This window comes from Vombatus ursinus, unplaced genomic scaffold (genome assembly GCF_900497805.2).
Source record: "Vombatus ursinus unplaced genomic scaffold, bare-nosed wombat genome assembly UNPS02007284.1, whole genome shotgun sequence".
In the NCBI taxonomy this organism is placed as follows: domain Eukaryota; kingdom Metazoa; phylum Chordata; class Mammalia; order Diprotodontia; family Vombatidae; genus Vombatus; species Vombatus ursinus.
The window spans coordinates 5,908,569-5,933,174 of record NW_020947062.1 but is presented as its reverse complement, the minus strand read 5'-3'; the positions used below and the strand labels follow the sequence as shown (position 1 = coordinate 5,933,174).

General features: G+C 39.9%; 1 protein-coding gene across 1 annotated transcript in view; it reads right to left on the bottom strand.

Moving 5' to 3' along the window:
- Positions 1-6,204, bottom strand: part of EML1 (EMAP like 1) — a 304,970-nt gene extending 298,766 nt beyond the window's left edge. Inside the window, exon 1 of the mRNA XM_027849214.1 lies at positions 6,022-6,204. Within this exon, the coding sequence (XP_027705015.1) occupies positions 6,022-6,052 (31 nt within the window). The 5' untranslated portion in view covers positions 6,053-6,204. The remainder of the gene's footprint in view (positions 1-6,021) is intronic.
- Between the last annotated feature and the right edge of the window lie 18,402 nt (positions 6,205-24,606).

The window sequence follows — 24,606 nt, the reverse complement described above, 5'->3', positions numbered from 1 at the left end:
GATGTTTGGAGCCCGTGGATCTACAACTACAACCAACTAAAACCTCAATCAAAGTTGACATCTAAGATCCACCAATGAGAATCCAGACCATTACAGATCACTGGAGGTCATGTCCAAACAGGGTGAGATATCCATGCTAGCCTCCTTCTCCCTTTGACTTTCTAGAACTGTTGTTCAGTGTTGTCTCTTCTCAGAGAGAACCTAAAATTTAGAGTCTCAATAAAAGGATTTGTTCTGTGAAGTTTTGATTCAGTCAAAGGCCACACTTGAGGACTAGGGGGCCACATGTGGCTTTGAGGCTGCAAGTTCTCCACCCCTGCAGCCTAAATCACAGATGATAATGAGAAAATACACCTTAGAACCTCCCATACATCCAGATAAGATATTAGAGCCAGACTGAACCACCCCATCCCTCCAACTCTCTCCCTTTTTCTCTCCCACAGAAGGGGAGTCTCCCTGGCTAGGGAAAGAAGACCTTAAATAATTGATATGTTTTGCTTTCATCTACATGTAAGAATGACAGGAAATCTATGTAGCTGGTCCTAATGGAGTGAAGCAGTCTGTCAATACTCCCTAACAAGAAAGAGACCAAAGACAGCCTTCAGGGGAGGCTGGGATGCCATTCACCTATACCAGTGGAATGAGTGACATGAAATTAAAATCTCCTGTCAAGAATTTGACCAGCTTTCATCTTTGCAACAGATATAGAATGAAAAAGTACATTAGGCTAAAATGCCATGCAGTAACCAACATTTCTAGGGTTCTCTTAGGGCTTAAAAAGTATTTTTCTTACAACTGTGGGTTGTCATCTTCCTTTTACACAGAGATAACTGAGGCTGAGAGGTCAAGTGACCTCATGGGGAGGTCACCATTATTAAGTGTCACTAAGTCAAGTCACTTCAGACCAAGTGTTCTTTTTTTAACTTCTCCTCTACATTTCTAAGACATAAATGTTGAGAGAAAGCAGGGGAATAAAATATTAATAATAACAATCAATAATTTATATTCATACAACTCCTTATACTTGCAAAGTGCTTTCATATCCATTATCTCATTTAATCATCACAATAACCTCATAAGTAGTCATATCCCCCACATTTTTGAGATAAGAAGCCTGAAGCTCAGGCACAAAGTGACCTGGCCAATCATGCAATTAGAAAGTGGTAATGTTAGGAGTCAAATTCAGGAGTCATAAAACAGCAGACCTGGAGAAAAGGTATTTCCTCACTGCATAGATGAGGAAACTGAGGCTCAAAGATGGGAAGTAACTCAACCAAAATTACATGGTTTATAAGTGTCAGCACTAGGTTTCCTGATTTCCAAGTTAGGGCTCTTTTCACTAAACTACACTACCTCTCCGATGGAAAAAGACTGAGTATAAGAGTCAAGAGATTTGGGTTTTAGTCCTGACTCTTTTCCTAATTATTGACGTGACCTTGGCAAGTCATTTTCCATCTCATAGCCTCAGTTTCTTTGTCTTCAAAATTAAAATACAGGGATTGAACTAGAGCAGTGGTTCTCAAAGTATGGCCTGTGGAAACTCTAAAGGTCCCCAAAACCCTTTCAAGGAGTCCATGAGGTTGAAACTATTTGATTGCATGCTGTCTTGGGGGGGGGAGGGAGAAAATTTAAAACTCAAAATCTTATGGAAGTGAATGTTGAAAAGTAAAAATAAATAAATTATTAAACATTTAAAATAAAATAGTATAAAGAGGCTTTAATTTCTAAAACAGTAAATATTAATAGATATAACCCACATAAACAAAAGCTCTTTGGGGAGAGATCCTCAGTAATTTGTAAGAGTATAAAGGGTCCTGAAACAAAAAGTTTGATAACCACTGGACTAGAGGATTTCTGAGTTCCCTTCCAGGTCTGTTTTATTCTATATTGCCCTGGTTTCTCATCAGGTTCCCTTTTCAGATTCTTTTCCACCATTCAGAATCCGAGAAGCATTGGATTCTCAATAGCCTCTGAACCAACATTAAGTAAAGACCAAGGCACATGAAACACCAAGGAAAAAAGACATTAGTATCTTACTAAGTTCCTTCTACAGGTAAAAATGCAAACATTTCTACTTATTAGAACATTCGGATTGATAAATTACTTTGTCTAATGTGCTCATGTATATGACTACCTGACAGAGAAGATGCCATTTAGCCATTGAATCTGAAGTCCTCAGTTAATTGAATCATTTAAGAGTTGTTCATTTGCTTTTTCAGGGAAAGTTATCCATACCATAGCTATTTCCCTGAACTTAGTAGAATAAATGACAATCATAGAATGCCAGCGATAGATGGAACCTTAGAATATAGAACATAGAATGTCAGACCAGGAAGAGGCCTCAGAGATCTAGTTCACCCATTTCATTTTATAGGAGGAAACTGGGAGCCAGATATAACATGATTTACTCAGGGTCCCACAATAAGTAGTAGACTTTGAATACAAATTGAGCTCAGGGCTCCTAACTCTTAAGTCCAGGCTTCATCCCACAACAACAGGCGGCTATTGTTTTAGTGGAAAAGGATCATGTTATTCAGTTGTGTCCTTCTCTTTGTGACCCCTGCATGGAGTTTTCTTGGTAAAGATACTGAAGTAGTTTGCCACTGCCATCTCCAGCTCATTTTACAGATGAAGAAACTGAGGTAAAGAGGGTTAAGTGATTTGCCCAGGGTCACACAGCTAGTGAGTATCTGTGGCTGGATTTGAACTTAGGTCTTCCTGACTCCAGGTCCATTGCTCTATCCACTGAACCACCTAGCTGTCTAGTAAACTACTAGGGTTCAGGAAAAGTGCCTTATTTCACTTTGTAGCTCATTCTGTGGCTAGCTCAGGGACATACACACAGCAGGTCCTTTGCTGCTCTTTCCCTTCCAACTCCAGGATTGTAATATTCTGTGAATGCTGTCTTATGCTTACATTTCAAAGTGATCTTTTTGTCTACACATGTTTCTTACTAGAAATAGAGTGCTAGTTTCCTCATAACACTAGTCGTGCTATTCCATCAAATCCAGCAAAACTCAGTGGCCTTTCCTCTTATTGGGTTTATACCTTTGAATTCGCCATTTTTTCTGACACACTAACAAGGCACTACATTTTTAAAGGCTCACAATGATTGGGAGAGACAACATCAAATGACCAGTATGACAGGCAATCTTTTCTTATTTCACAGCTCCATGATGAAGAAAAGACTCCCATTAACAATTAGATAATTCCAGCAACAAATTATGCTTCACATGATAACCCTCCTAGGAACCAATTATTTTCTCCTCCAGTGGAGTCCTTTGAAACACTGAGCATTAGACAACAAACTCTGAGACATGTATTTCCTTTGTAATGTTTCCCCCTTTAATAAAAATAAACAAATCTCTCTGTTTATACGGTGTGTCTATAATAGAGACCAGTTTGAATTACAGAACCACAGGACACCAGGTGTCCCCAAAATCTTACGGTAGTTTTAAGCCTGCTTAAATGGGTTTGAAACTGGACCCCAAGGCTTTTGGGACACTGTGTTAGAATGAGAAGAGACCTTAGAAGTCCTCTGGTCCCCTCATGTTATTAGTTGGAAAATCAAGGCCCAGAGATAGGAAGTGAGTTGCCCAGTATCGTACAAGTTTGTGATGGGACCAGGAATAGCAGAAAAAACTCTTCGCTTCTAAGGTGCTGTTCTTTCCTTTACACTATAGTGTTTGCCAAAGGACGCCCTGTCGCCCTCTCAAGTCCCCCTGTTTGTACAGGACAGAGAAGCATGGAGCTGCTGGGCAGGGTATATGATGCTGCCCACACTTGATATCCATTTCATTATTCATATCAGATGCAGGCTAAATATTGTCCAGGACTCCTGAAATATCCCTCTCAACATAGTGCTTATTAGCAAGAGGCCAGAGCTACCAAAGCCCTGAGCCAAGTCTCCTGCAAAAAAAGACAAGAGAGTTTTTCCCTTTTGCTAGGTCAGCTCGATGAGAGATAAAGCCAGAAAGGGCCTGTCTGAACAATTTCTCATTCTTAATACAATGATATTGATCAATTCTTAGAGTGAGAGCAGACTGGCTCTCTGCAGGGCCCATAAAGAGTTGGGTTTGTTTTTTGTAGTTGTTCTGGGGCTTAACATAAGCAACCTGTCTCTGTCACTCTGTATCTTACAGCTGTACTAAGTGTATCTACTGTAAGTTCTAAAAGAAGGATGCTGGCAGAGCAAACTCCCTATAAAGTGTTCCTGAGGTGAGCGTGGTTTCTTAGGAACTGACTCACTGGTTGAATGATTCGAGGGTGTTTGGACTTAAAAAAGAGAAGACGTAGGGCAGACATGATAGCTATCTTTGAGTATTTGAAGGCATGTCCCAGGGTAGAAAGATTTAATTTATTCTTGTCCCCAGAAGGCAAAATTAGGACTGAAGCAGGGACACGATGGTTGACAGATTCCAGCTCAAAATAAGGACAATTTTCCTAACAATCAAAATGTTTAAAAATGGACAGAGATGCCTTGAGAGGTAATGAACTTCTCACCCCTGGAGATATATAATCAGGGGCTGGAGCACCACTTGTCCTCTGATGTACTTTTCAGTGCCTTCCAGTCCCTTTCAGGGCTTTCTATGATATTACATGAATGCTTTCTTTTTTGTCATTGTGAGACAGGGTGGAAAGTGGAAAGGACACTGGACTTGCAGTCAGAAAACCTGAGTTCAAGTCTTAGCTCCGACACTTTCTGCTCATCTGACCTTGAGCAAGGAATACCTCTCTGAGAGTTTCCTCACCTGTGAAAAGAGGATTATACTTATACTAATGGTCAGCATGATGTGTTAGCTAGAGGGATTAGCTTCAGTGTTGGGAAGACTTGGCTTTGGGACCCACCTGGGACATATAGTGGCTGGGATACCTGGCCATTCACTTAAACCTCTCGGTGCCCCAGGCAAATCTCTAAGACTAAAGCAGCGATTCTTAACCTTTTCTGTGTCATGAACCTCTTTGTTAGCCTAGTGCAGTCTATGGATCATTTCTCAGGAAAAAAATAGTTTTTAAATGTGTGGAAAAATATATAGAGGATTACAAAGAAAATCAATTATATTGAAACAAAGACAATATTTTCCCACCAAGTTCATGGAGCCCCAGAAAACTATTCACCCTCTAGGAGTTTGTGGACCCCAAATAAAGAACTCCTTTGTTATGTGATGCAGAAAAGGTACCAATGTGCATTAATAGAGAGAATTTCACTACTGGGAGCTCCCTATATTGATGAAATCATAGGTCCAGTTAAAAAAAAAAGTACTTAAACTGGAGGAAATGGTCTATAAATCTTAAAGTTCCCTGATGTGAGTTTATACTGTATTTCAGATAATATACAAGGCATATAGTCCATTTCTTACATGTAAAGATAAACTAGCTAATTGAGGTTATTATCTAGAATAATTCAGCAACAAACAAACATAAATTATAAATCCAACCCAAGTCTGTCTCATATACCTGAAGAGAAGGCAGAAGTTGGGGGGGGGGTGTGGCTGGAATGATTTTAATACTGCCCTCAGTTCTCTTCTCCCCTTTGAATGTGTAGACATAGTCTCAAAATAGAGTACCCACTCAGCTAGCAGTGGGGGAGAGGTTTAAATCAAAGCTTCTTTCGATGACAGTTTGGAGGCTCTGAGGAGTCACCATCCCAAATATGAGGTAGCTCCGAGCCTCCTTCATGAAACGACCCCCTTCTGACCCCAATCAGACCCACCAAGAACCCAGCCTGTCTCCCTCAGTGAACAGGTTCCAACAGCTTCTTCCGGCTGGTTGTTGACAGCACCTGGGCCTGAATTGTGCCCTGACAAACTGTAACCCCTCCCCACCACAAAAAAAAAAAAAGAAAGAAAGAAATAATCTTTGCAAGATCCACGCTACCCCTTTGCCCGCTTGCTTTCTGGGACACATTGGTCCCCCTTCAGTTCACTGCCCAGACCCTCGAGCCAGCTTGGGTGTTCAACTTTGCAACCTGAGCCCGGGAAGGCCTGGGGGCCACGGGGTAAATATAAACCTGGCACTCACCTACAGGGAGCCCTTCATAGTCTGACATCATGTGAAAAGTTGTCTTGGGCAGGACCCGGCTGGAGAGGGAAGAAATCACGGGAAAAATCCGGCTGCAGGCAACTTGTCCAGTGAGTAAAGTGCAGGGGGAAAGGCTGAATATTTCCAGCTGCCCTGGCCACAAATATCCCCGCCCAGGGAGTTCAAGCAACAATTCCCATCTGCCTTCTCATTATGGGATGGAAAGATAAGAATGTGCTTTTGTGCCAAAAGAGCAGGCTATTGGTGGATAAGCTGGTTGTCCTCCCTCCCCTTCTCTGTTTCCTCTTTAATGTCACAGGGGCTCATTACTCAGAGAGAAGGGCCACCCCTTAGAATGGGAAAAGACTTTTAAGGAGCGCCCATGTCCTTTGAAGGAGAGAGGAGACTGTGGGGGGATGGACCCTGCAGAGATCCAAATTCCCTACCAAATCTGAAGTGCTCAGAAGTATCCAGGCCGTCTCTGCTGAGATCACACAGGTATTCCTAGTGCATCGAACATTAACAATATCAATAACTCACATGTCCATAATGCTAAAAGTTGACCTCGTGCTTTCTTCCTTCCTTTCTTTCTTTCTTTCTTTTTTCACAAGAGTCCTGTGAGACACTGGAGAGAAAAGTTCTCATTCATAGGAGATCACAGGATTTAGAGCTCGTAGGGACTTGAGAGATCATCTTAGATTAACCCCTACATTATGCAAATTAGGAAACTGAGATACAAAGAGAAGTGGAATTCTCAAGGTTATACTCATATGTTCTTTGTCCTTCATTCTTTTTTTTTTTTTGGTAAGGCAGTTGGGGTTAAGTGACTTGCTCAGGGTCACAGAGCTAGTAAGTGCTAAGTGTCTGGTGGGAGACTAGATTTGAACTCAGGTCCTCCTGACTCCAAGGCTGGTGCTCTATCCACTGTGCCACCTAGCTGCCCCTTTGTCCTTCATTTTTGAAGAAGGTTATGACATCAGGAAGGTGACACCATAACTTGCAAGTGAATTGGATTTAAGTGAGGGAAGGCTGTGTAAAGTCACCAGGCTCACTTTCTCCTCCAGAGCTATCTGGGTCCAGTGGCAAGATATGGACTGGAGATGGCCCCGTTTATCCATTGTACCACCTAGCTGCATGAATATGACAAAATCAGATTTCAAAAAGATCATGTTAGAACAGTAAGCCACACTTAATAAGATGAAATTTAATAGGAATGAATATACAGTTCTACTTGGATTCAAAAATACTACCTTCACAAAGACTAGACAACAATTTCCAACAATAAACAAGGTTATACTGGAAGAATCAGAACTGGGAATCAGATTTTCTAAATGTCCATCAAAGTCTCTCCCTGCCCCATTAGATTGTTTCCATAGCATTTCAGAATCTTGGTTCAATGTATAGAGTGCTGGTCCTGGAGTCAGGAGGACCTGAGTTCAAATCTGGCCTGAGACATTTACTAGCTGTGTGACCCTGGGCAAGTCACTTAAACCTGTTCGCCTCAGTTTCCTCATCTGTAAAATGAATTGGAGAAGGAAATGGTAAACCACTGCAGTATCTTTGCCAAGAAAATCCTAAATAGGGTCATGAAGAGTTGGACTTGACTAATAAACTCAACAACAACAGAATCTTTGCCTGGGGCAAGAGCTTAGAAGCCATGTGGCCTAACCTAGCCCTCACAAGAAATCCTCTCTACAATATCCCCAATAAGTATTTCTCCATCTACTGGTTTAGGATCACCAGAGAGGGACTCCCCCAGTGATGTTGTGAGGCCCAAATGAGATAATGAATGTGAAGCACTTTGCAAATTTTAAAGGGCTATAAAAATCCTGTTTATAATTATTATCATTATCATAATTTATTAATCTATAGTCACCAGACGTCCTGATGATTCATTCCCTGAGACTTCTATTGTACTCTTGCTGAACTCATGCAATGTTTATAAAGCCATACAGGGGTGTGTTGGTAAATGTTTAACAACCAGGCTCTCTGAGGGGAAAACATATGCAAATACACTTTAAATTTTTCTTAAGGCTAGACAATCAACAAAAACAACAGAAAAAGCCTTGTTGATTTCTGAGGTATAAATGTTGATACTGAAAAATTTAATAATTGGCCCTTGCGAGTTGTTTAGAAGTGCCCCCAGCATACCTTCAGACCCCATTAAAACATCCTACTTATGGACTGCTCTGCCTGTGGGGAAATTTACCTTAAAATATGTAGTGAGTCAAAGGCATTTCTTGGTCTTGATTTCTTAAGATCAGAGATTTAGAGCTAAAAGGGACCTCAGATGGCATCTAGTCCCCATTTTACAGATGAGGAAAATGATGTCTGTCAATGGATGTTAAGTGCCTTGTCCCAGAGTCAGAGATGCGACTTCAATCCAGGCTCTCTGATCCTAGGGCCGGTGTTCTTTCCATCATACCAATGTCTTTATTTGGAATGCTGACTGCCTGTCCTTGTGGATGGTGTGGTCATGACCCTTGGTGCCTCCCAGAGAACGGGCTTCACTGATACTAACCAAACTAACTGGCCCAGAAATCTGTGAGATGGACTGTGTGGAAGAAACTGACCTTTGTCCTTTTGCTTTTACAAAGGACTAGATCAGACTTCGATCCTGAGGTGGATGGGGTGGGAGTAGGGGTGGGGAGGTGTAGGATTGCCAGGAGCTGTTTGTTAATGACAAAGATCGGTCCTCCTTCAAACCTCTGGGGCCAATCAGAAAAAAACAAAACAAAACAAAACAAAGCAAAACCTAACTCCTCTTCTACATGTCAGTCATTCAAGTCCTTGAAGACTGCTCTCATGTCTCCCCTAAGTCTTCTCTTCTCCAGGCTAAAAATCCTGTTCAGCTGATCTTCATGTAACATTGCCTCCAATGGTCTTAGCATTTTGGTTGACCTCCTTCTGGATGTATTCCAGCTTGTCCATGTACTCTATAAGATGTGTCTCACAGAGCTGAACACAGGTCTCTAGATCCAGTCTAGTCAGGACAGATTAGAGGAGATCTCTTATTTCCCTGATTCTGGACACTCTTTTAATGCAGCCCAAGTTTTCACACATAATTACTTTTCTGGCTGCCACTATTGACTCTTATTGATCTGACAGTCTACTACACATCCCCAATCTTTCACAGAAATTGTTGTCCAGTCTTTGAGAAGGTAGTGTTTTTTAATCCAACTAAAACTGTATATTTATTCCTATTAAATTTCATTTTAGGGGGCAGCTAGGTGGTGCAGTGGGTAGAGTACCGGTCCTGGATTCAGGAGGACCTGAGTTCAAATCTGGCCTCAGACACATAACACTAGGTGTGTGATCCTGGGCAAGTCACTTAAACACACTGCCTAGCCCACCTCCAAAAAAAATTAACAAAAAAAATTTCATCTTATTAAGTGTGGCTCACTGTTCTAACATGATCTTTTTGAAATCTGATTTTGTCATATTCATACAGCTAGGTGGTACAATAGATAAAGCACTGAATCTCTGCCTCAGTTTCCTCATCTGTAAAAATGTGGATAATTCTAGCATCTACCTCTTAGGGTTGTTGTGAAAATAAAATGAATAATATTTGTAAGGTGCTTTAAAGAATTGTATGACATTTTTAGATAACTGTCCTAGCTTCGTGTCATTTACAAACTTGACAAATATATCTTCTATGCCTTTAACCAAGTAATTGACAAAAAGTTTGAAGAGCACCAGGGCAAAGATAGATCCCTGGGCCACTCCACTAGATGATATTAACCCATCAGTGACTAATCTCAGCTCCTTAGCACAATACCTGGCACATAGTAAGTGCTTAATAAAGAAATACTGGTTGACTGTCATGTTAACCACTATTTCTGTCCAATCCTTTAAACACTTCTGAATCTGATTAACTATACTCTGATCCAGTACATACCTCTCTATCATATCCTCAAGAACAGCATGAGAAATTTGTCAAATCCTTTCCTAAAATCCAGTTATAGGCATACTTTGGAGATAGTGCAGGTTCAGTTCCGGACCACCACAATAAAGCAAATATTTCAATAAAGTGAGCCACATGAATTTTTTGGTTTCCCAGTGCAAGTGAAAGTTATATTTACAGTATTCTTTAATCCATTAAGTATGTAACAATGTCATGTCTAAAAAAACCAATGTATATGCCTTGATTAAAAAATACTTTATTGCTAAAAAAAAAAATGCTAACCATCATCCGAACCTTCAGGGAATTATAACCTTTTTGCTGGTGGAGGGTCTTGCCTCATTGTTGACGGTTGCTGACTGATTAGGGTGGTGGTTGCTGAAGGCTGGGGTGGCTATGGCAATTTAAAAAAATAAGACAACAATGAACTTTGCTGCATAGATTGACTCTTCCTTTCATGGAAGATTCTTCTGTAGCACATGATGCTATTTGATAGCATTTTGCCCACTTCTTTCAAAATTGGAGTCAATCCTCTCAAAACCTGCCACTGCTTTATCAAATAAATTTATGTAATATTCAATATTGTTGTGTCTCAGGGAATACGGAGGCCTGAGGAGAGGGAGAGAGCTGGGGGGGAATGACTGGTTGCTGGAGTAGTCAGAACATACACAACATTTATTGATTAAGTTTGCTGTTTTATATGGACTTGGTTTGTTGTGCCCCAAACGATTAGAATAGTAACATCAAAGATCACTGATCACAGATCACCACAACAGATATAATAATAATGAAAAAGTTTGAAATACCATAAAAATTACTAAAATGTGACACAGAGACACAATGGGAGCACATGCTGTTGGAAAAATGGGGCAAGGTTGCCACAAACCTTTGATTTGTTAAAAAAAAAAAAAGAAAAAAAAACTAAAGAAAAAAAGCAATATCTGTAAAGCACAATAAAGCAAAGTGAAATAAAACAAGGTATGCTATTTATCATGTCTACAGCATTTCCTTGATCTACCAATCTAGTTACCATGTCAAAAAAGGAAATGTGGTCTGTCTAGTATGGCCTGTTTTTGATGCAGTCACATTGGTTTCTAGTGATAACAGCTTTATTTTCTAAATGCTCATAAACCAAACCCATATTAAAATGTTCTAGACTTTTGCAAGGAATCACTAGTTAAGATCACTAGTTTCTAGCCTGCCAAATCCTATCTTCCTTTTATTTATTTATTTATTTTAAAAAATCTGGGCATTTGTCTTGTTCTAGGCCCAGGGCTCCTCTCCTGTTGGCAATGATCTGTTAGCTTTCACTATCATTGGCTTATCCATTACAACTGGCCAATTCTTTCAGTGCCTTAGGAGATAATTCATCCAGGCCAGGAGACTTGAACTCATTGAAGGCCTAGTTATTATACATGACTTGACATTAACAAGCACTGATATGGGAAAGCAAGGTGGTGCAGTGGATAGAGCACCAGCTCTGGAGTCAGGAGGACCTGACTTCAAATTGGGCCTCAGACACATAACACTTACTAGCTGTGTGACCCTGGTCGAGTCACTTAACCCTATTGCCTAGCAAAAAAACAAAACAAGCATTGATACTAGACCCAAGTCTCATGAAAGTGATTTTATTTCCTAGAACTCCTTGTAGGAGTCAATCCATTACTGGGTCATTCCTATAAGGTTCCTAAAATAATAGTCATAATATACAATATAGAAGAGTGAGTCAAATATATAATTTGCAATTGAAAGCAAATGAAGCCATGTCTGACTTTTTTTTTTTTTTGGCTAGGCAATGGGGTTAAGTGACTTGCCCAGGGTCACACAGCTGGTCATGCCTAACTTTCAGTGGGTACCATCTAAAATAATAGCTTTGGATTTGATTCTGTGTTTAATAATTGTTGAATAACACAACATGACTAATATGGGAATATGTTTTACATGATTGCATGAATATAACCTATATCAAATTGTTCACCACCTTAGGGAGGGGGGAGGGAAGAGAGGGAAAGAGAAAAATTTGGAACTCAAAATTTTATTAAAAAATGAATGTTAAAAATTGTCTTTATGTGTAATTGGAAAAATAAAATACTATTAAAAATAAAAAATAATCATTGAATACAAGATATAAATTGAAAAAATTAATAATTGGAATATTTGGAGTAATTTTGATGTACTTGACCAATGAAGATAAGAGGAAATAGTTCATCAAAACAAGCTTCCTTGGACTGATTTTCCTCTTTCAGAAGACCCTTTGTTGGCAGAGATGAAGAGTGGATAAACTTATATGTGACTCATAAAACCACAGAATCTCAGAATCATCCCAGCTCATCAAGTTTAGCACACACCTGGACAGGATTCCCTTCTTCAATATTTCTGACGAGTGTTCCCCCTGCCTCTTCTTGAAAGGGGGAGGAGGAAAGAGAGGGGACTAAGTGTTGATATAGTACTTACTATATGTAGGTACTGTGCTAAGTGCTTTTTGTAATACTTTCTCATCTGATCCTCACAAAAACCCTAGGATGTAGGTGCTATTGTTATCCTCATTTTATAGTGGAGGGAAAATGAGGCAATGACTTACCCAGGGTCACACAACTAATAAGTGTCTGAAGCAGGATTTGATCCCAGATCATATTGTTCTCAAACCCATTTCTCTACCCACTGTGCCACCAGCTGCTTGAAGACTTCCAGTAATGGTATATTCATCTACCAAGGCTATTCATTCTACTTTTAAAGATTTTTAATTGCTAAGAAGTTTTTCCTTCCATAAGACTGAAACCTATCTCCCTATAGCATCCTCCATTGTGACTAATTCTGTCTTCTGAAGCTAAGCAGAACAAATCCTCAGTTCGGTCCTCTGAAGCCTTCTTCTATATGACAGTCCTTCAAATACTAGAATATGTAGCATAGACCAGGGGTGGGGAACCTGCGGTCTTGAGGTCACTTGTGACCTTCTAGGTCCTAGGGTGTGGCCTTTTGACTGAGCCCAAGTTTTACAGAACAAATTCTTTTATTAAGGGGATTTGTTTTGTGAAGTTTGGAGTCAGTCAAAAGGCCCCACTTGAGGACCTAGAGGGCCACATGTGGCCTCAAGGCTGTAGATTCCCAATCCCTGGTATAGACTATGTTCTTCCTAAGTATTCTTTCCTCCAATCTAACCTTCCTAAATGTCAATGATGCTTTAATCTCAATTTAAGAACTGTTTAAGTTTAAGAATAGTTTAATAATTTGGTCCTTCTTCTTGAGCTCTGCCCCACCCACCCAGCTTACAAGCTGTCTAGCTCTTGTCTATCTTTTCCCTACTTCTTCACCCCACCAGTGATTATTCCTCTATAAGTTGATTCCTTCCTGTGTCCTACTTTTCTTCCTCCAAGAATCTTTCAGAAACTCCACTTCTTTAGTAGACAAGTCCTTCTTACTTTGATAATAAAACAAAAAGAGATTTTAATAGGACTTTTAAAAATTTTCCTTTAAAAATATAGGCTTTCTTAGCATTTGAAAAAAAACCACACAAACCTTTACTTGTGCTTTATAAATACCAATCTATAATTTAATAGAAATACCATTCAAAAGCCTGTTTTAAGCACAAAAATATTAAAATAATTCATGTAATTTGTTGTCTTCTATGGTTTAGATGAGTGTGCTACAATGAACTATTGAATTATATTCAAAAGTGTAGAATCTAGACCTTTAGGTTCTGAGACCAAGTAATTATGAGAACAAACAGAGAGTTACATTTCTGAAAGGCAGAATTAAGTGATAGAAATTACAGAAATTTCATGCTTCAGGTTCTTAATTTCACCATGTCTCTTTCAACCCCAAAGAAGAAAGAGCTTTCTTTGGAAATTTCCCTGGATTGAGCCCCTGTTACTGCTCCCAGCAGGGTTCCTGACCTCAGACTCTAGGATATGGGAATTACTCACATGTCTATAGCACTTTATAGTTCATTCATTCATTAATTCCTTTATCACTTATTAGGCATCTACCACTGTCAGCACCAGCATCCTCTCAGTTACCCAGGCTCATAACTTTGAAATCATCTTGTATTCCTTCCCCTCTGTCACCTCACACATCTAATCTAATTGCCAAGTCCTAGGGGATTCTAATTCCATAATATATCATATCCAGCCTCCCTCTTCCATTCCCACAGCAACCACCCTTACTCAGGCAGGCATGTTTTCTCACCTAGCCTATTGTTAAAGCCTCCTAACTCATCTTTCTGGCTTCAGTCTCTCCCCATCTCCTTAATTCATCATTCAGCTGCTCCAGCAATCTTCCTAAGTAATCCTCTTAATGCATAACTTTGATCATGACACTCCTCTCCACTAAAAAAAAAAAAATCATTAGTAACTTCTCTACTGCAATTAAATTTAATTCAGTGTTAAGAACACTGGATCTAGTCATTCAATAAGCCAGCCAGTCAACAAGCACTTATTAAACACCCTCTATATGACAGGCACTTGTGCTGGTGCTGAGGATGCAAAGAAAATGAAATAATCTTTGCCTTCAAAGAATTCACCTTCTTGGTGAAATTTGGGAAAGTGATTAGTAATTCAGTTTGGCTAAAATAGATAGTGCATGTAGTAGGATAATACGAAATGACTGAGAAGCTGTAGGATTATAGGATAATAATTTTAGAATTGGAAGGGTCCTGGGGGCAGCTAGGTGGTACGGTGAATAGAGCTCCTTGAGCTCAAATGTGGCCTCAGACACTCACTACTTGTGTGACACTGGACAAGTTGTTTAACCCTGTTTGTCTCAGTTTCCTCCTCTGTAAAATGAGCTGGAGAAGGAAATGGCAAACCACTCCAGTATGTTTGCCAAGAAAACCTCAAACAGAAGCACAAGAAGCCGGATAGGACTGAAAAATGACTTAACAACAACAAAGAAGCATCCTGACTGATCACCTAGACCAGTCTTCTCATTTTAGAGTTGAAGAAACTGAGGCCCAAAGAAGTTTAGTGATACCAGTAATAGACTGGAGCCAGCTTTTGAAAGGTCTTAAATTTCAAGCTGAAGAGTTTGTATTTTATCCTAAAGATATGAGGGAGCACATGAAGTCTTGAGCTGAGGATATTGCATGATCAGACCTATCTATGCCTTAGTAAAATGATTTTGGTAGCTGTGTGGAAAATAGATTGCAGAGGGAGAGAAACTGGAAGCTGGGCAAACAAATAGGAAGCTATTACAGACCCCCTCACAGGTGGAAAGGTTATGAGGGCCTGAATTAGGGTGTGAGCCATGTTGCAGAGGTGCGTGTGATGCATCTACGAGATGGTATAGAAGTGGACATAACAGGCTAACACACCCTTGAGGTCTGGGACCCCAGAAGATTATCCCAGCTTTGAGGCATTTTATGGGTCCTACTGCTATATTCCAAGTCAAATATCTATGATTATAAATCATTCATTGATTCATGTCACCTTTCACCCACTGGCAGGCAGAAACATTCACTCAAATGTCAAGTACATAGTTAAATAATTTTGTTAGATTAGCAAAATCATGATTAAATCAAGAAGCATTAGATAAGTGCATCACAGAGGGCAGCTTTCTGACCCCTTTCCAGCATTTCTGATCAATTCGCCAAAAAATAATCTCCCTGGCAGTCTGCAGTCTGCTTTCACTTTCTTCAGACTCCTGTGGGCTGGCAATTCAATATATGATATGTATCTTATCAGAACTCTCCCACCTCTCACCTGAGCAACAGCAGAACTCAAGCAGTTTTATTCCCACAAAGTTGTCACAAAGGGATTTGTAAGCACTTCATGGGCAAACAGAATCGCCTGATCACCAATTGCAGGGTTTTTTTTACATCCTCTGGATCCTGGAAACTCTACTGTGTATATGTATGGTCTGTGTATCTGAAATAACTAACTGAAAAGGGGTGCTGCTGAAGTACTCCAAAGGTTAATGCTGCATTGGGCTCTATCTGACTGTTATAAATCTAATGATAACAAGCATTAAGGGTCAGGCAGGGTTGGGTTGTAGACTTGGCCATGATTTTTTTTCACTCCCTGTGTACCATATGCAAATAAAACTAGTTTATGCTGTGTGGTCATAGAAACTAAGCTGAAAATGTCAAATTACTGGCAGTGACTGTGGAAACATTGACCCTAGGGATCTGGGACTATATTCTAGCCTAGTCTCTGCTGATGATATAAGAAGATTCAGGAAAGAAAAGTACCTCAGGAGCCAAAGGAAGAGAAAGTATCTAGGAAGAAGACATCATTGACAGTTCTAGAGAGAATTCAAGGAGGATGTGGACTAAGGAAAAGCTATCAGAGTTGGCAATTAAATGTAGCATCCCTCACTCTGCAGCTATCCTTTCACTTTTACCATAAGAAGCAATAGAGACTTTGGGCAGCAGAGAGGAAAACAGGAGCAGGTAAAATGGGTGGAAGGACAATGGCAACCTTGCTCCTTATTCCACTAACCACATCCCATAACATGGCTAGCTGTGACCAGATGAGACCAGAGGTAGCCTCCACTGACCAAATAAATCACCAGCCCTCCTGAATTCTAATTCATACTGGATCCTGTATTCCAGGCCCTGGGCACTGAGTGAGTTGAGACCCCTACATACTTGTTTGTATGTTGTCTCCCCCTTAGATTGTGAACTCTGAGAATAGGAACTGATTTTGCCTTCCTTTATATCCCCGGCTTAGCACAGAGCCTGGTGCATAGTGGCTACTTAATAAATGCTTGTTGATGTGATCCCAAAGTTCCTCCATCTGCACCTAATGACTAGTGCTATGGTAAATATGATTAAAGCATCCTGAGTGAATTATGATTGAATTATTTTGTCTGCTCAAATGAGAACTTAATTTCCATGTGTTTTAGAACTTTTGGGTCTCAATGGAGGTGATGGAAGGAGAAGGGAAGAGAAGACTTCTGGTGAGTTTGCAACTGCTTGGTAGATGTCTCTATAGACATTGGTTATGTCATTGACATCAGTAGACATTGATAATATTGATTATACATTGTGTTCTCTGGTTCTTAAAGACTTATTATTGATTCTATTTTAAAAGTAAAAATCTTGCATATGGTGGCATGTGTCTGCTGCCAAGAAAAACCAACTCCATTATCAATCAATCAATCAATAAAAATAATTTATTGTGCCAACCAGTGTGCTAAAATGCTAATGTCTCTTCATCTGCACTGCCTAAGACCCTAAGAAGATTCCACCCTGAGTTCAGACCTCTATGGACAATGAAAACCTTCCTGAACTCACTCCTCAATGACTAATAAATTCCTACTAAGTCATACTTCCCTATCCTAGTGATTCTGAACCCTATGGGGCCATCATTCAAACCTTGTTCTTCATTCCCCACTTCCTAATCCAGTATTCTCATTCTCCTCAACTCAGCATATTTGCCTATGTCCCACTCTAAGGCTACCTATGCCTTCCTCTGTGGCTCTCTTTAATGCTTGCTCCACAAAAACAAACTTGCTTTCATCATAAATCTGTTATTTTCCCATTCCTTCCATCTTCTGGAACTCCCTGAGACCTGGGCTCCCTCCTGATGACACAGCCTTCCTGGCACCTCTTTCTAGACTGACAGTCTAGTCATTCCCCCATTCACTAGTTGAGGCAGGGGATTTGGAATACTCTTTGTTCTCCATTGCCACTTCTGGGTTCTTCTTCTATCAGCATCACTTGGTAACCTCTCCTCCCCAGGAGTTCACTGAATTTGCATCTACTCTTCATTTAAAATCCTGGTAGCAATTGTCTCCCTACATTGAGGACCCTCCCTCACCTTCTTCAATGAGTTCATTGCTTGGTTCAGTTTTTCTCTCCTCAATTCAATGTGTCCCAAATTGAACTCATTATCTTTCCCTCAAACCCTTCCTCCTCCTAACTTCCCTATTACTTTTGAGGCTACTGCAAGCTTCCTACTCCTCCAGGCTCACATCTTGGGTGTCATCCTCCACTCCTCATATTCTCCCCTATTCAATCCTTTGCCAAGACCTGTCGATTTTATCTTCATAACATCTCTCCTTTAACACCACCACCCCCTTCATCACCTCATGCCACAAGCTTCTCCCCACTCCAGTCCATCCTCCACTCAGCCATCAGTGATCTTCCTTTAACTACGTCCTACTTAATAAATTCTGGTGCCTCTCTCTCATTTCCAGGATCAAATATAAAATCTTCTGCTTGGCATTTGAAGTCCTTCATAACTTGCTTCCCCCCCCCACCTTTCATTTTCTTATACTTCCAGTCTTATACTTTACCACCACCACCCTGCTTGCATTTCTTGAATAAGATATTCTACCTCCCAGGGTGGTTGTGAGGATCAAATGAGATCTTTGTAAAGAGCTTAGCAAAGTACCTGGCATATAATAAGCATTTTAAAATGCTTGTGCAAAAATGCTTCCTTTACTTCTTCTGACTTGGGCATTTTCAGTGGCTGTCTCCATTTCTGGCATGCTCTCCTCCTCAATTCTACCTCTTGGCTTCCTAGTGCCAGCTAAAATCCTACGCTCTGCAGGAAACTTTTCCTAATCCCCTTAATGTTAGTGCCTTCCTTCTGTTAATTCTTTTCAATTTATCCTGCATTTAGCTTGTTTATACATAGTTGTTTACATGCTGTCCCCTACCCACCATAAGATGTGAGTTCCTTAAGAGCAGGGAATATCTTTTGCCTTTTTTTTTGGTGGCTTCCACATTTAGCACAGTGCTTGGCATATAGTAAGCGTTTATAAATGTTTATTGACTAAATAGTTGAAATACTGAAGGTCAAAAGGAGATGACATTAGCCAGCGAATGGGGGCTCAGAATTAATTTGGATTGGGTATCTCCTCAAATTCATGCACCTTTAGTGGTGCTACTACATGGAAAGAAGGATAGCTGAGGGATAAACCATCCCTGAGTCCTTGGTTACTATAGAAAACATGGCATTGACTCATCCCAACTGGACTTGCACAAACTGCTAATGTAAGTATGGTTATCATCAGTGTATAGTTATCAGTATCAACTGATGGCTAAGTAAGTGATTGTTGGTAAAACTGCTATAATGAGCAGTTTTAGCAGAGTGAGTTTTAAGCCAAATTCGGAAGTGAGCGAGTAGTAAGGGAGTAGAAACAGCAAGAATAGACAATTCCTTTTAGGAATTTAAGGAGCAGCTAGGTGGCACAGTGGATAGAGCACCAAGCCTGGCATCAGGAAAACCTCTCTTTCTGAGTTCAAATCTGGCCTCAGGCCCTTACTGTATGACTCTGGGGCTAGTCACTTAACTTTGTTTGCCTCAGTTTTCTCATTTGTAAAATGACCTGGAGAAGGAGATGGAAAACTACTCCAACATCTTTGCCAAGAAAACTCCAACTGGGATCATGAAGAATCTGAAATGACTGAACATTTAGGAATTTGGCAATGAAAGTATAAAGAGTTGCATTTTGAAGGGATGGTAAGGTCAAGTGAAGGTTCTATAAGAATAGAGAAGCTTTGGTCATATTTGTGAGACCCAGAAGAAGTCACTGTGGAGAGCAGTTTAGATAAAGAGCACTTTTCATCTCCTTATCTTTGTGGGAAGTGGGCAGAATTGCTTATACCTATCTCCATCCATTGGTAGCCTACTCAGAGTGAAACTGATTTTCCTTGATCATTATCATCTCTACCCACTGATCTTCTCTCAAGGTCTCCCCTCCTCCTTGTCTCTTACCTTGAGGTGAGGGGAGAAGTGGAGAAAATTGCAGAGACCTCTGGGACAAAGTTTCCTATCTCCTTGGAAATAATAATACTAGCTCATGAGGGTTTTAGTACAGGGCAAATTTCCCAGTTCTTTGTGGCTTCCTTTCTGTGCAAATCTAGGAAGTTTTAAAGTATAAATCATCAATAAAATTCATGAAATGCTCTCATTCTTCAGGTAACCTGTTAATTGACAAATCCAGAGGGTGGTCCCCCAGTCAGTTAAACTTGGTATTATCAATTATCCATAAATATTCCTCTCACCACCTCCCCAACCCCTTATCATGTTCTCTATAACAAAAACACTAAGTCTGAACACAAGTAAAGTTATCTTTTTCCAGTAAAACTTTTTTTAAAAATTCTAAGTTACCCATAAGGAAAGAATTTTAAAAGCCAAGAAACATTTGATAATGAATGATTTCACCTGGTGCATGCAGCAATAAAATAGAAGAGAGGAACAGAGAGTAGAATAAATTGAGCAATATTCCCTAATGGCTACAGTTCAGTAACTCCCAGCTAGATTCTCTTAACAATCAGTGGCAAATCAGGGCAAGTGAAAGGCTTCAGCCATTACAAGGCTTAGAACCAGTCTCCTGGAAACCAACCTTCCCCTGATGTTGCTATTGCTCTTTCTACCATTCTCTCTCCAATTCTATCTTTCTCTCTCCCATGAGACTTTTTTTTAAAACTACCACTGCAGCAGAAAACTCCATCCTCCAGTCTCCACAACAGCTTCTCTTCCTTCCCAGAATTGAAATTCAGCCCCCAGCATCTTCAGGGATTAGGTCCCTTCTCATGGCAGCCAGTCTAAGCCTTGTTAGAAAGACTGCCACATTCATAGGCATCAGGGTACCCAGGCATTACAGCAGATAGAGTGCTGGTCCTGGAATTAGGAAGCCTCGAATTCAAATTTAGCCACAAACACTTATGGGCTGTATGAGCCTGGACAAGTCACTCAACCTCTTTTGGCCTCAATTTCCCCAGTGGCCTCCTTCTGTCCAGCCAGTGCCCATCCAATTCATTGGTCTCTCAGGTTCACTCTTTAATAGGCAATTGTAGTCTTTTCCTACCTTCAGTCAATGGCTGGGCTATGTTGTACTGTCTTCTTCAGCTGGAGTGTTACTGTGCTCTTTTCAGCTAGGACAACAACTCTTAGCTTAGGATCATTAGAAGCTTATTCCCTTGGCCTTCCTCAGAGCTCAGCTCTGAGTTCTTGACATCTCCTGGTAGAAGACGAGAGAAGACTTGGCTCTCTTATAGATAAGTTCTTCCTAACTCAAAAGTCCCTTTCCTCAGTAAGCCACTCCATATTGCTTTAGGGCAGGGGTTATTAACCTTTTTATGTCATAGACCTTTTGACAGTCTGATGAAGTCTATGAACTTTTCAGAAAAATGTTTTTAAATTCATAATTTTTTATTTATTTAAAATCTTATTTAATATTTTGTTTATTTAAAATAATTTTATTTTATGTAATTTTATTTTACATTTTATAAATATATTGAAATATAGTCATCAAGATTTAAAAAAAAAATAAGATAGTGGACACCAGGTTAAGAAACCCTGCTTTAAGGCAAAAATTTTAGTTCAGTAATTTTTCACCATCTGTTCCTATACCAGGTTGAGGATAACCCACAGACCTCAAACCTGTCAGTGAATTAGGGGGGTGGCTACCCCAAGAATATGAAGACTTCCCGTATCAGAATGGAAAGATGAGAAAAATTTGTTCCAAGGGTCACGAAGGCAGGTGCTGTGGAGCGCTAAAAGCTTGGTAAGATGTCAAAGACACCAAGGTCATCCAACGCATTCTGGCCCATTGTCAGTTGTCTTGACTTTTGTCCTGCCACTGGACTTTGATGACTCTGAAGAGTGAGACTAACGACTTTGTGTAACCCTGTCTCACTTAAATCTAATTCACAGCAAGTCAAAACATCACCTCATGAAGTCATTTGTCCTTTTTGAAAAAAAAAAGAAACAAAAAGAAACAAAGGAATAAAGATGAACAACAACAACTCTTGTGAAATTTTTGTACATGAGTGCCTAGGGACAGAGGCAGAAATGTAGTTTACCCTGGAGGCAAGTTTATTGTCACACTGGCCTCTTCATGTGCAACTGAGCCTCATTTTTCTAGGATGGAGAACATTTATTTTTCATTTTCAGTGCTTTCCCTTACATTTATTTCTTTTTCCTTTAAAAAATTTATTTACTTTATTATTTCCAACAATATTTATCTGGAATTTGGGTAATTAGCTTGGAGTCAAGAAAGAAATGAGTTAAAATCCTACCTTAGACAATCATTACCCATGTGAACCTAGGCAGATCCTTCAACCTCTGTCTGCCTCATTTTCTTCATCTACAAAATGAGGGAAATAATAGCACCTACATCTAAGGATTTCTGTAAGGATCAAATGAGATGATATAGATACAAAATTATTTTCAAATTTTTAAGCCATGTTAGCTATTAGGTAGGCTGGTTTATCTTTGCCCAGCAAAAAGCTTTCCTGAACATTAGCATTATAGATAGACTGCAGGGGGAAAAGTTCTTGCCTGTTCAAAAAAGCAAACTATATTTGATATTCAAGATTAAAACCACTTCATCTACAACCATTTGCATGTAATCAGTGTGTTAAAATGCCACAGATGCTTATTTATTTATTTATGCACCTCCAAGGTGAGTCTTTCAGTGGCACTGGAAGATCACAAGGAAGCCAGCGCCTCCTGTATGACCATCCCAGAACAGGGACGCCAAGGGAAGCCCTGATTCCATTACATTTCAATGTCTCTGTTTTTTCATTCCTGCAGACCTTCAGCTTTTATGGAAATCTTACTGGGCACCCTCTTACACCTAGGAAGACATGTATGAATTAATGGCCATTGAAAGAAGGAGAATTTGGAGATCAACTTATACAATACAAAGAACGTCGTAAAGACAAACAACTTGGAAAGACTTAACTTGGATCAAAACACTGACTAACCACAATTGTAGAGGACCAATAACAAAGCATGCTACCTACCTCCTAATGGAGGTGATAGACACAAGATGCAGAATAAGATGTGTATTTTTGGACATGACTATTTTTTTTTTGTGCTTGACTATGAAAATTTTTTACAAGAGCTTAATTTTTTTCCCCATTTTGTAAGTGGGAGGAGAGTGGGAGGGAGATAAAATAAATACTTGTTAGTTAAAAAAAGTTAAATAAAATAAACATTTTAAAGAAACAGTAAAATTAAACGGGACTTTGTCTTATCCAAACTCAATCCAGATAGGTACATAATATATGTTCGCTAAATAAATGAACAAATTACAGAATTATGAGTTATTATGACTAACATATGTATTAGGGACTAGTTATAAATGTAAGGGTCTTTGGGCTCTTCAGCATTAGCTATCTAGATTCTAGATAGTTAGATATTTACCCTTATTGCCACAGAGTCCAGATAAATGTGTTCTAGACTCTAGAACCACATCTCCTACAAACACCCAAGACAAACACAAGGATCAACCAACACATAGGAACTCAAACCATCCACTACCCCTAAACAAAGCTTTGATTATAAATGCTGAGGGATATTCAGACCTGAATTTAATCAATCCTTGGACAATATTTGGTTCTGTCACTTAGTAACTTATTGTAATCCATAGTCACTCTCAAAGTAAGTAGGAAACAACATGGTATCAATGAAATTCCCACTGCTCTGGGAATAAAGAGACATGCCCCTTATTTGAATCCCATCTCTGCCCCAAATGAGCTGTGAGAATCATACAAGAAGACAATTGGAAGACTGTTAAGCTCCTAAATTCAGAGTACCCAGACTGGACTTAGAGAATGCAAATATCCACATTTGCATACATTTGTATGAGCAAGGTTCCTGTCCTTTTGGGAATTTATTATTGTGTCCCTTTTCTGAGTTTTAGTTTCCCCCTTGGTATAAGGAAGGGTGTTGAATTCAATCTTTCCTAATTTTGATAGTCTATGGTCAATTCCTTGGGGGTGGGGATAGGAATACCAGAATGTGTCATTACAGAAGTGGTATTCATGCACTTGGAAAAGGAAACAGTGATTCCCTACCGTGTCATTAAAAGCAAGTCATACTAGATTAACCTCATTTCCTTTTTGACAAGTTAACTAGACTGATAGATCAGGGGAATGTCGTGGACATGGCACACCTACTTTTCAGCAAGAATTTGACAAAATATCTCATAATATCATTGTGGACAAAGTGGAGAGATGCTGATTGGGTCACAGTATTATTAGATAGCATACAAACTGGTTGAACAACCCAAACCAGGGGTGGGAAACCTGTGGCCTTGAGGCCATATGTGGCCCTCTAGGTCCTCAAGGGTGGTCCTTCTCCATCCAAACTTCACAGAACAAATTCCCCTCTAGGTCCTCAAGGGCAGCCCTGGAAAACCTAGAGGGCCACATGTGGTCTTGAGGATGCAAATTCCCCACCCCTGACCCAAACCAAAGAGCAGTCAATAGCAGACTGACATTAGGCAGCTGAGAAATTTCCATTGAAGGAGTTCAGGGCCCTGTCACTGGCCCTGTTCTCTTCAAAGTTTTATCAATGAATTAGGTCAGAGGTGTCAAACATGAGGCCTGCCCACAGCACTTCCCAGTGCCAGTGCTCATCTTGAACCAGATTAAAATGTAATTGGGAAATTTTTAACAAAATAAATAGAAATACAACATAAATAACACTACATTTTAAAACTAAGCCAATTTGTAGAATGTACGGCTTAGTGGTTGTTGTTGAGTCTTTTCAGTCATGTTTGACTCTCTCTGACCCCATTTGGGGTTTTCTTGGCAAAGATACTAGGCTGGTTTGCTATTTCCCTCTCTAGCTCAAGAAGAAACTGAGGCAAACAGGGTTAAGTATGACCTGCCCAGGATCACACAGCTAGTCTGTGTCTATGGCTAGATTTGAACTCAGAAATATGAGTCTTTCTGATTTTTGGCTGGGCACTCTATCCACTGCACCACCTAGCTACCCACA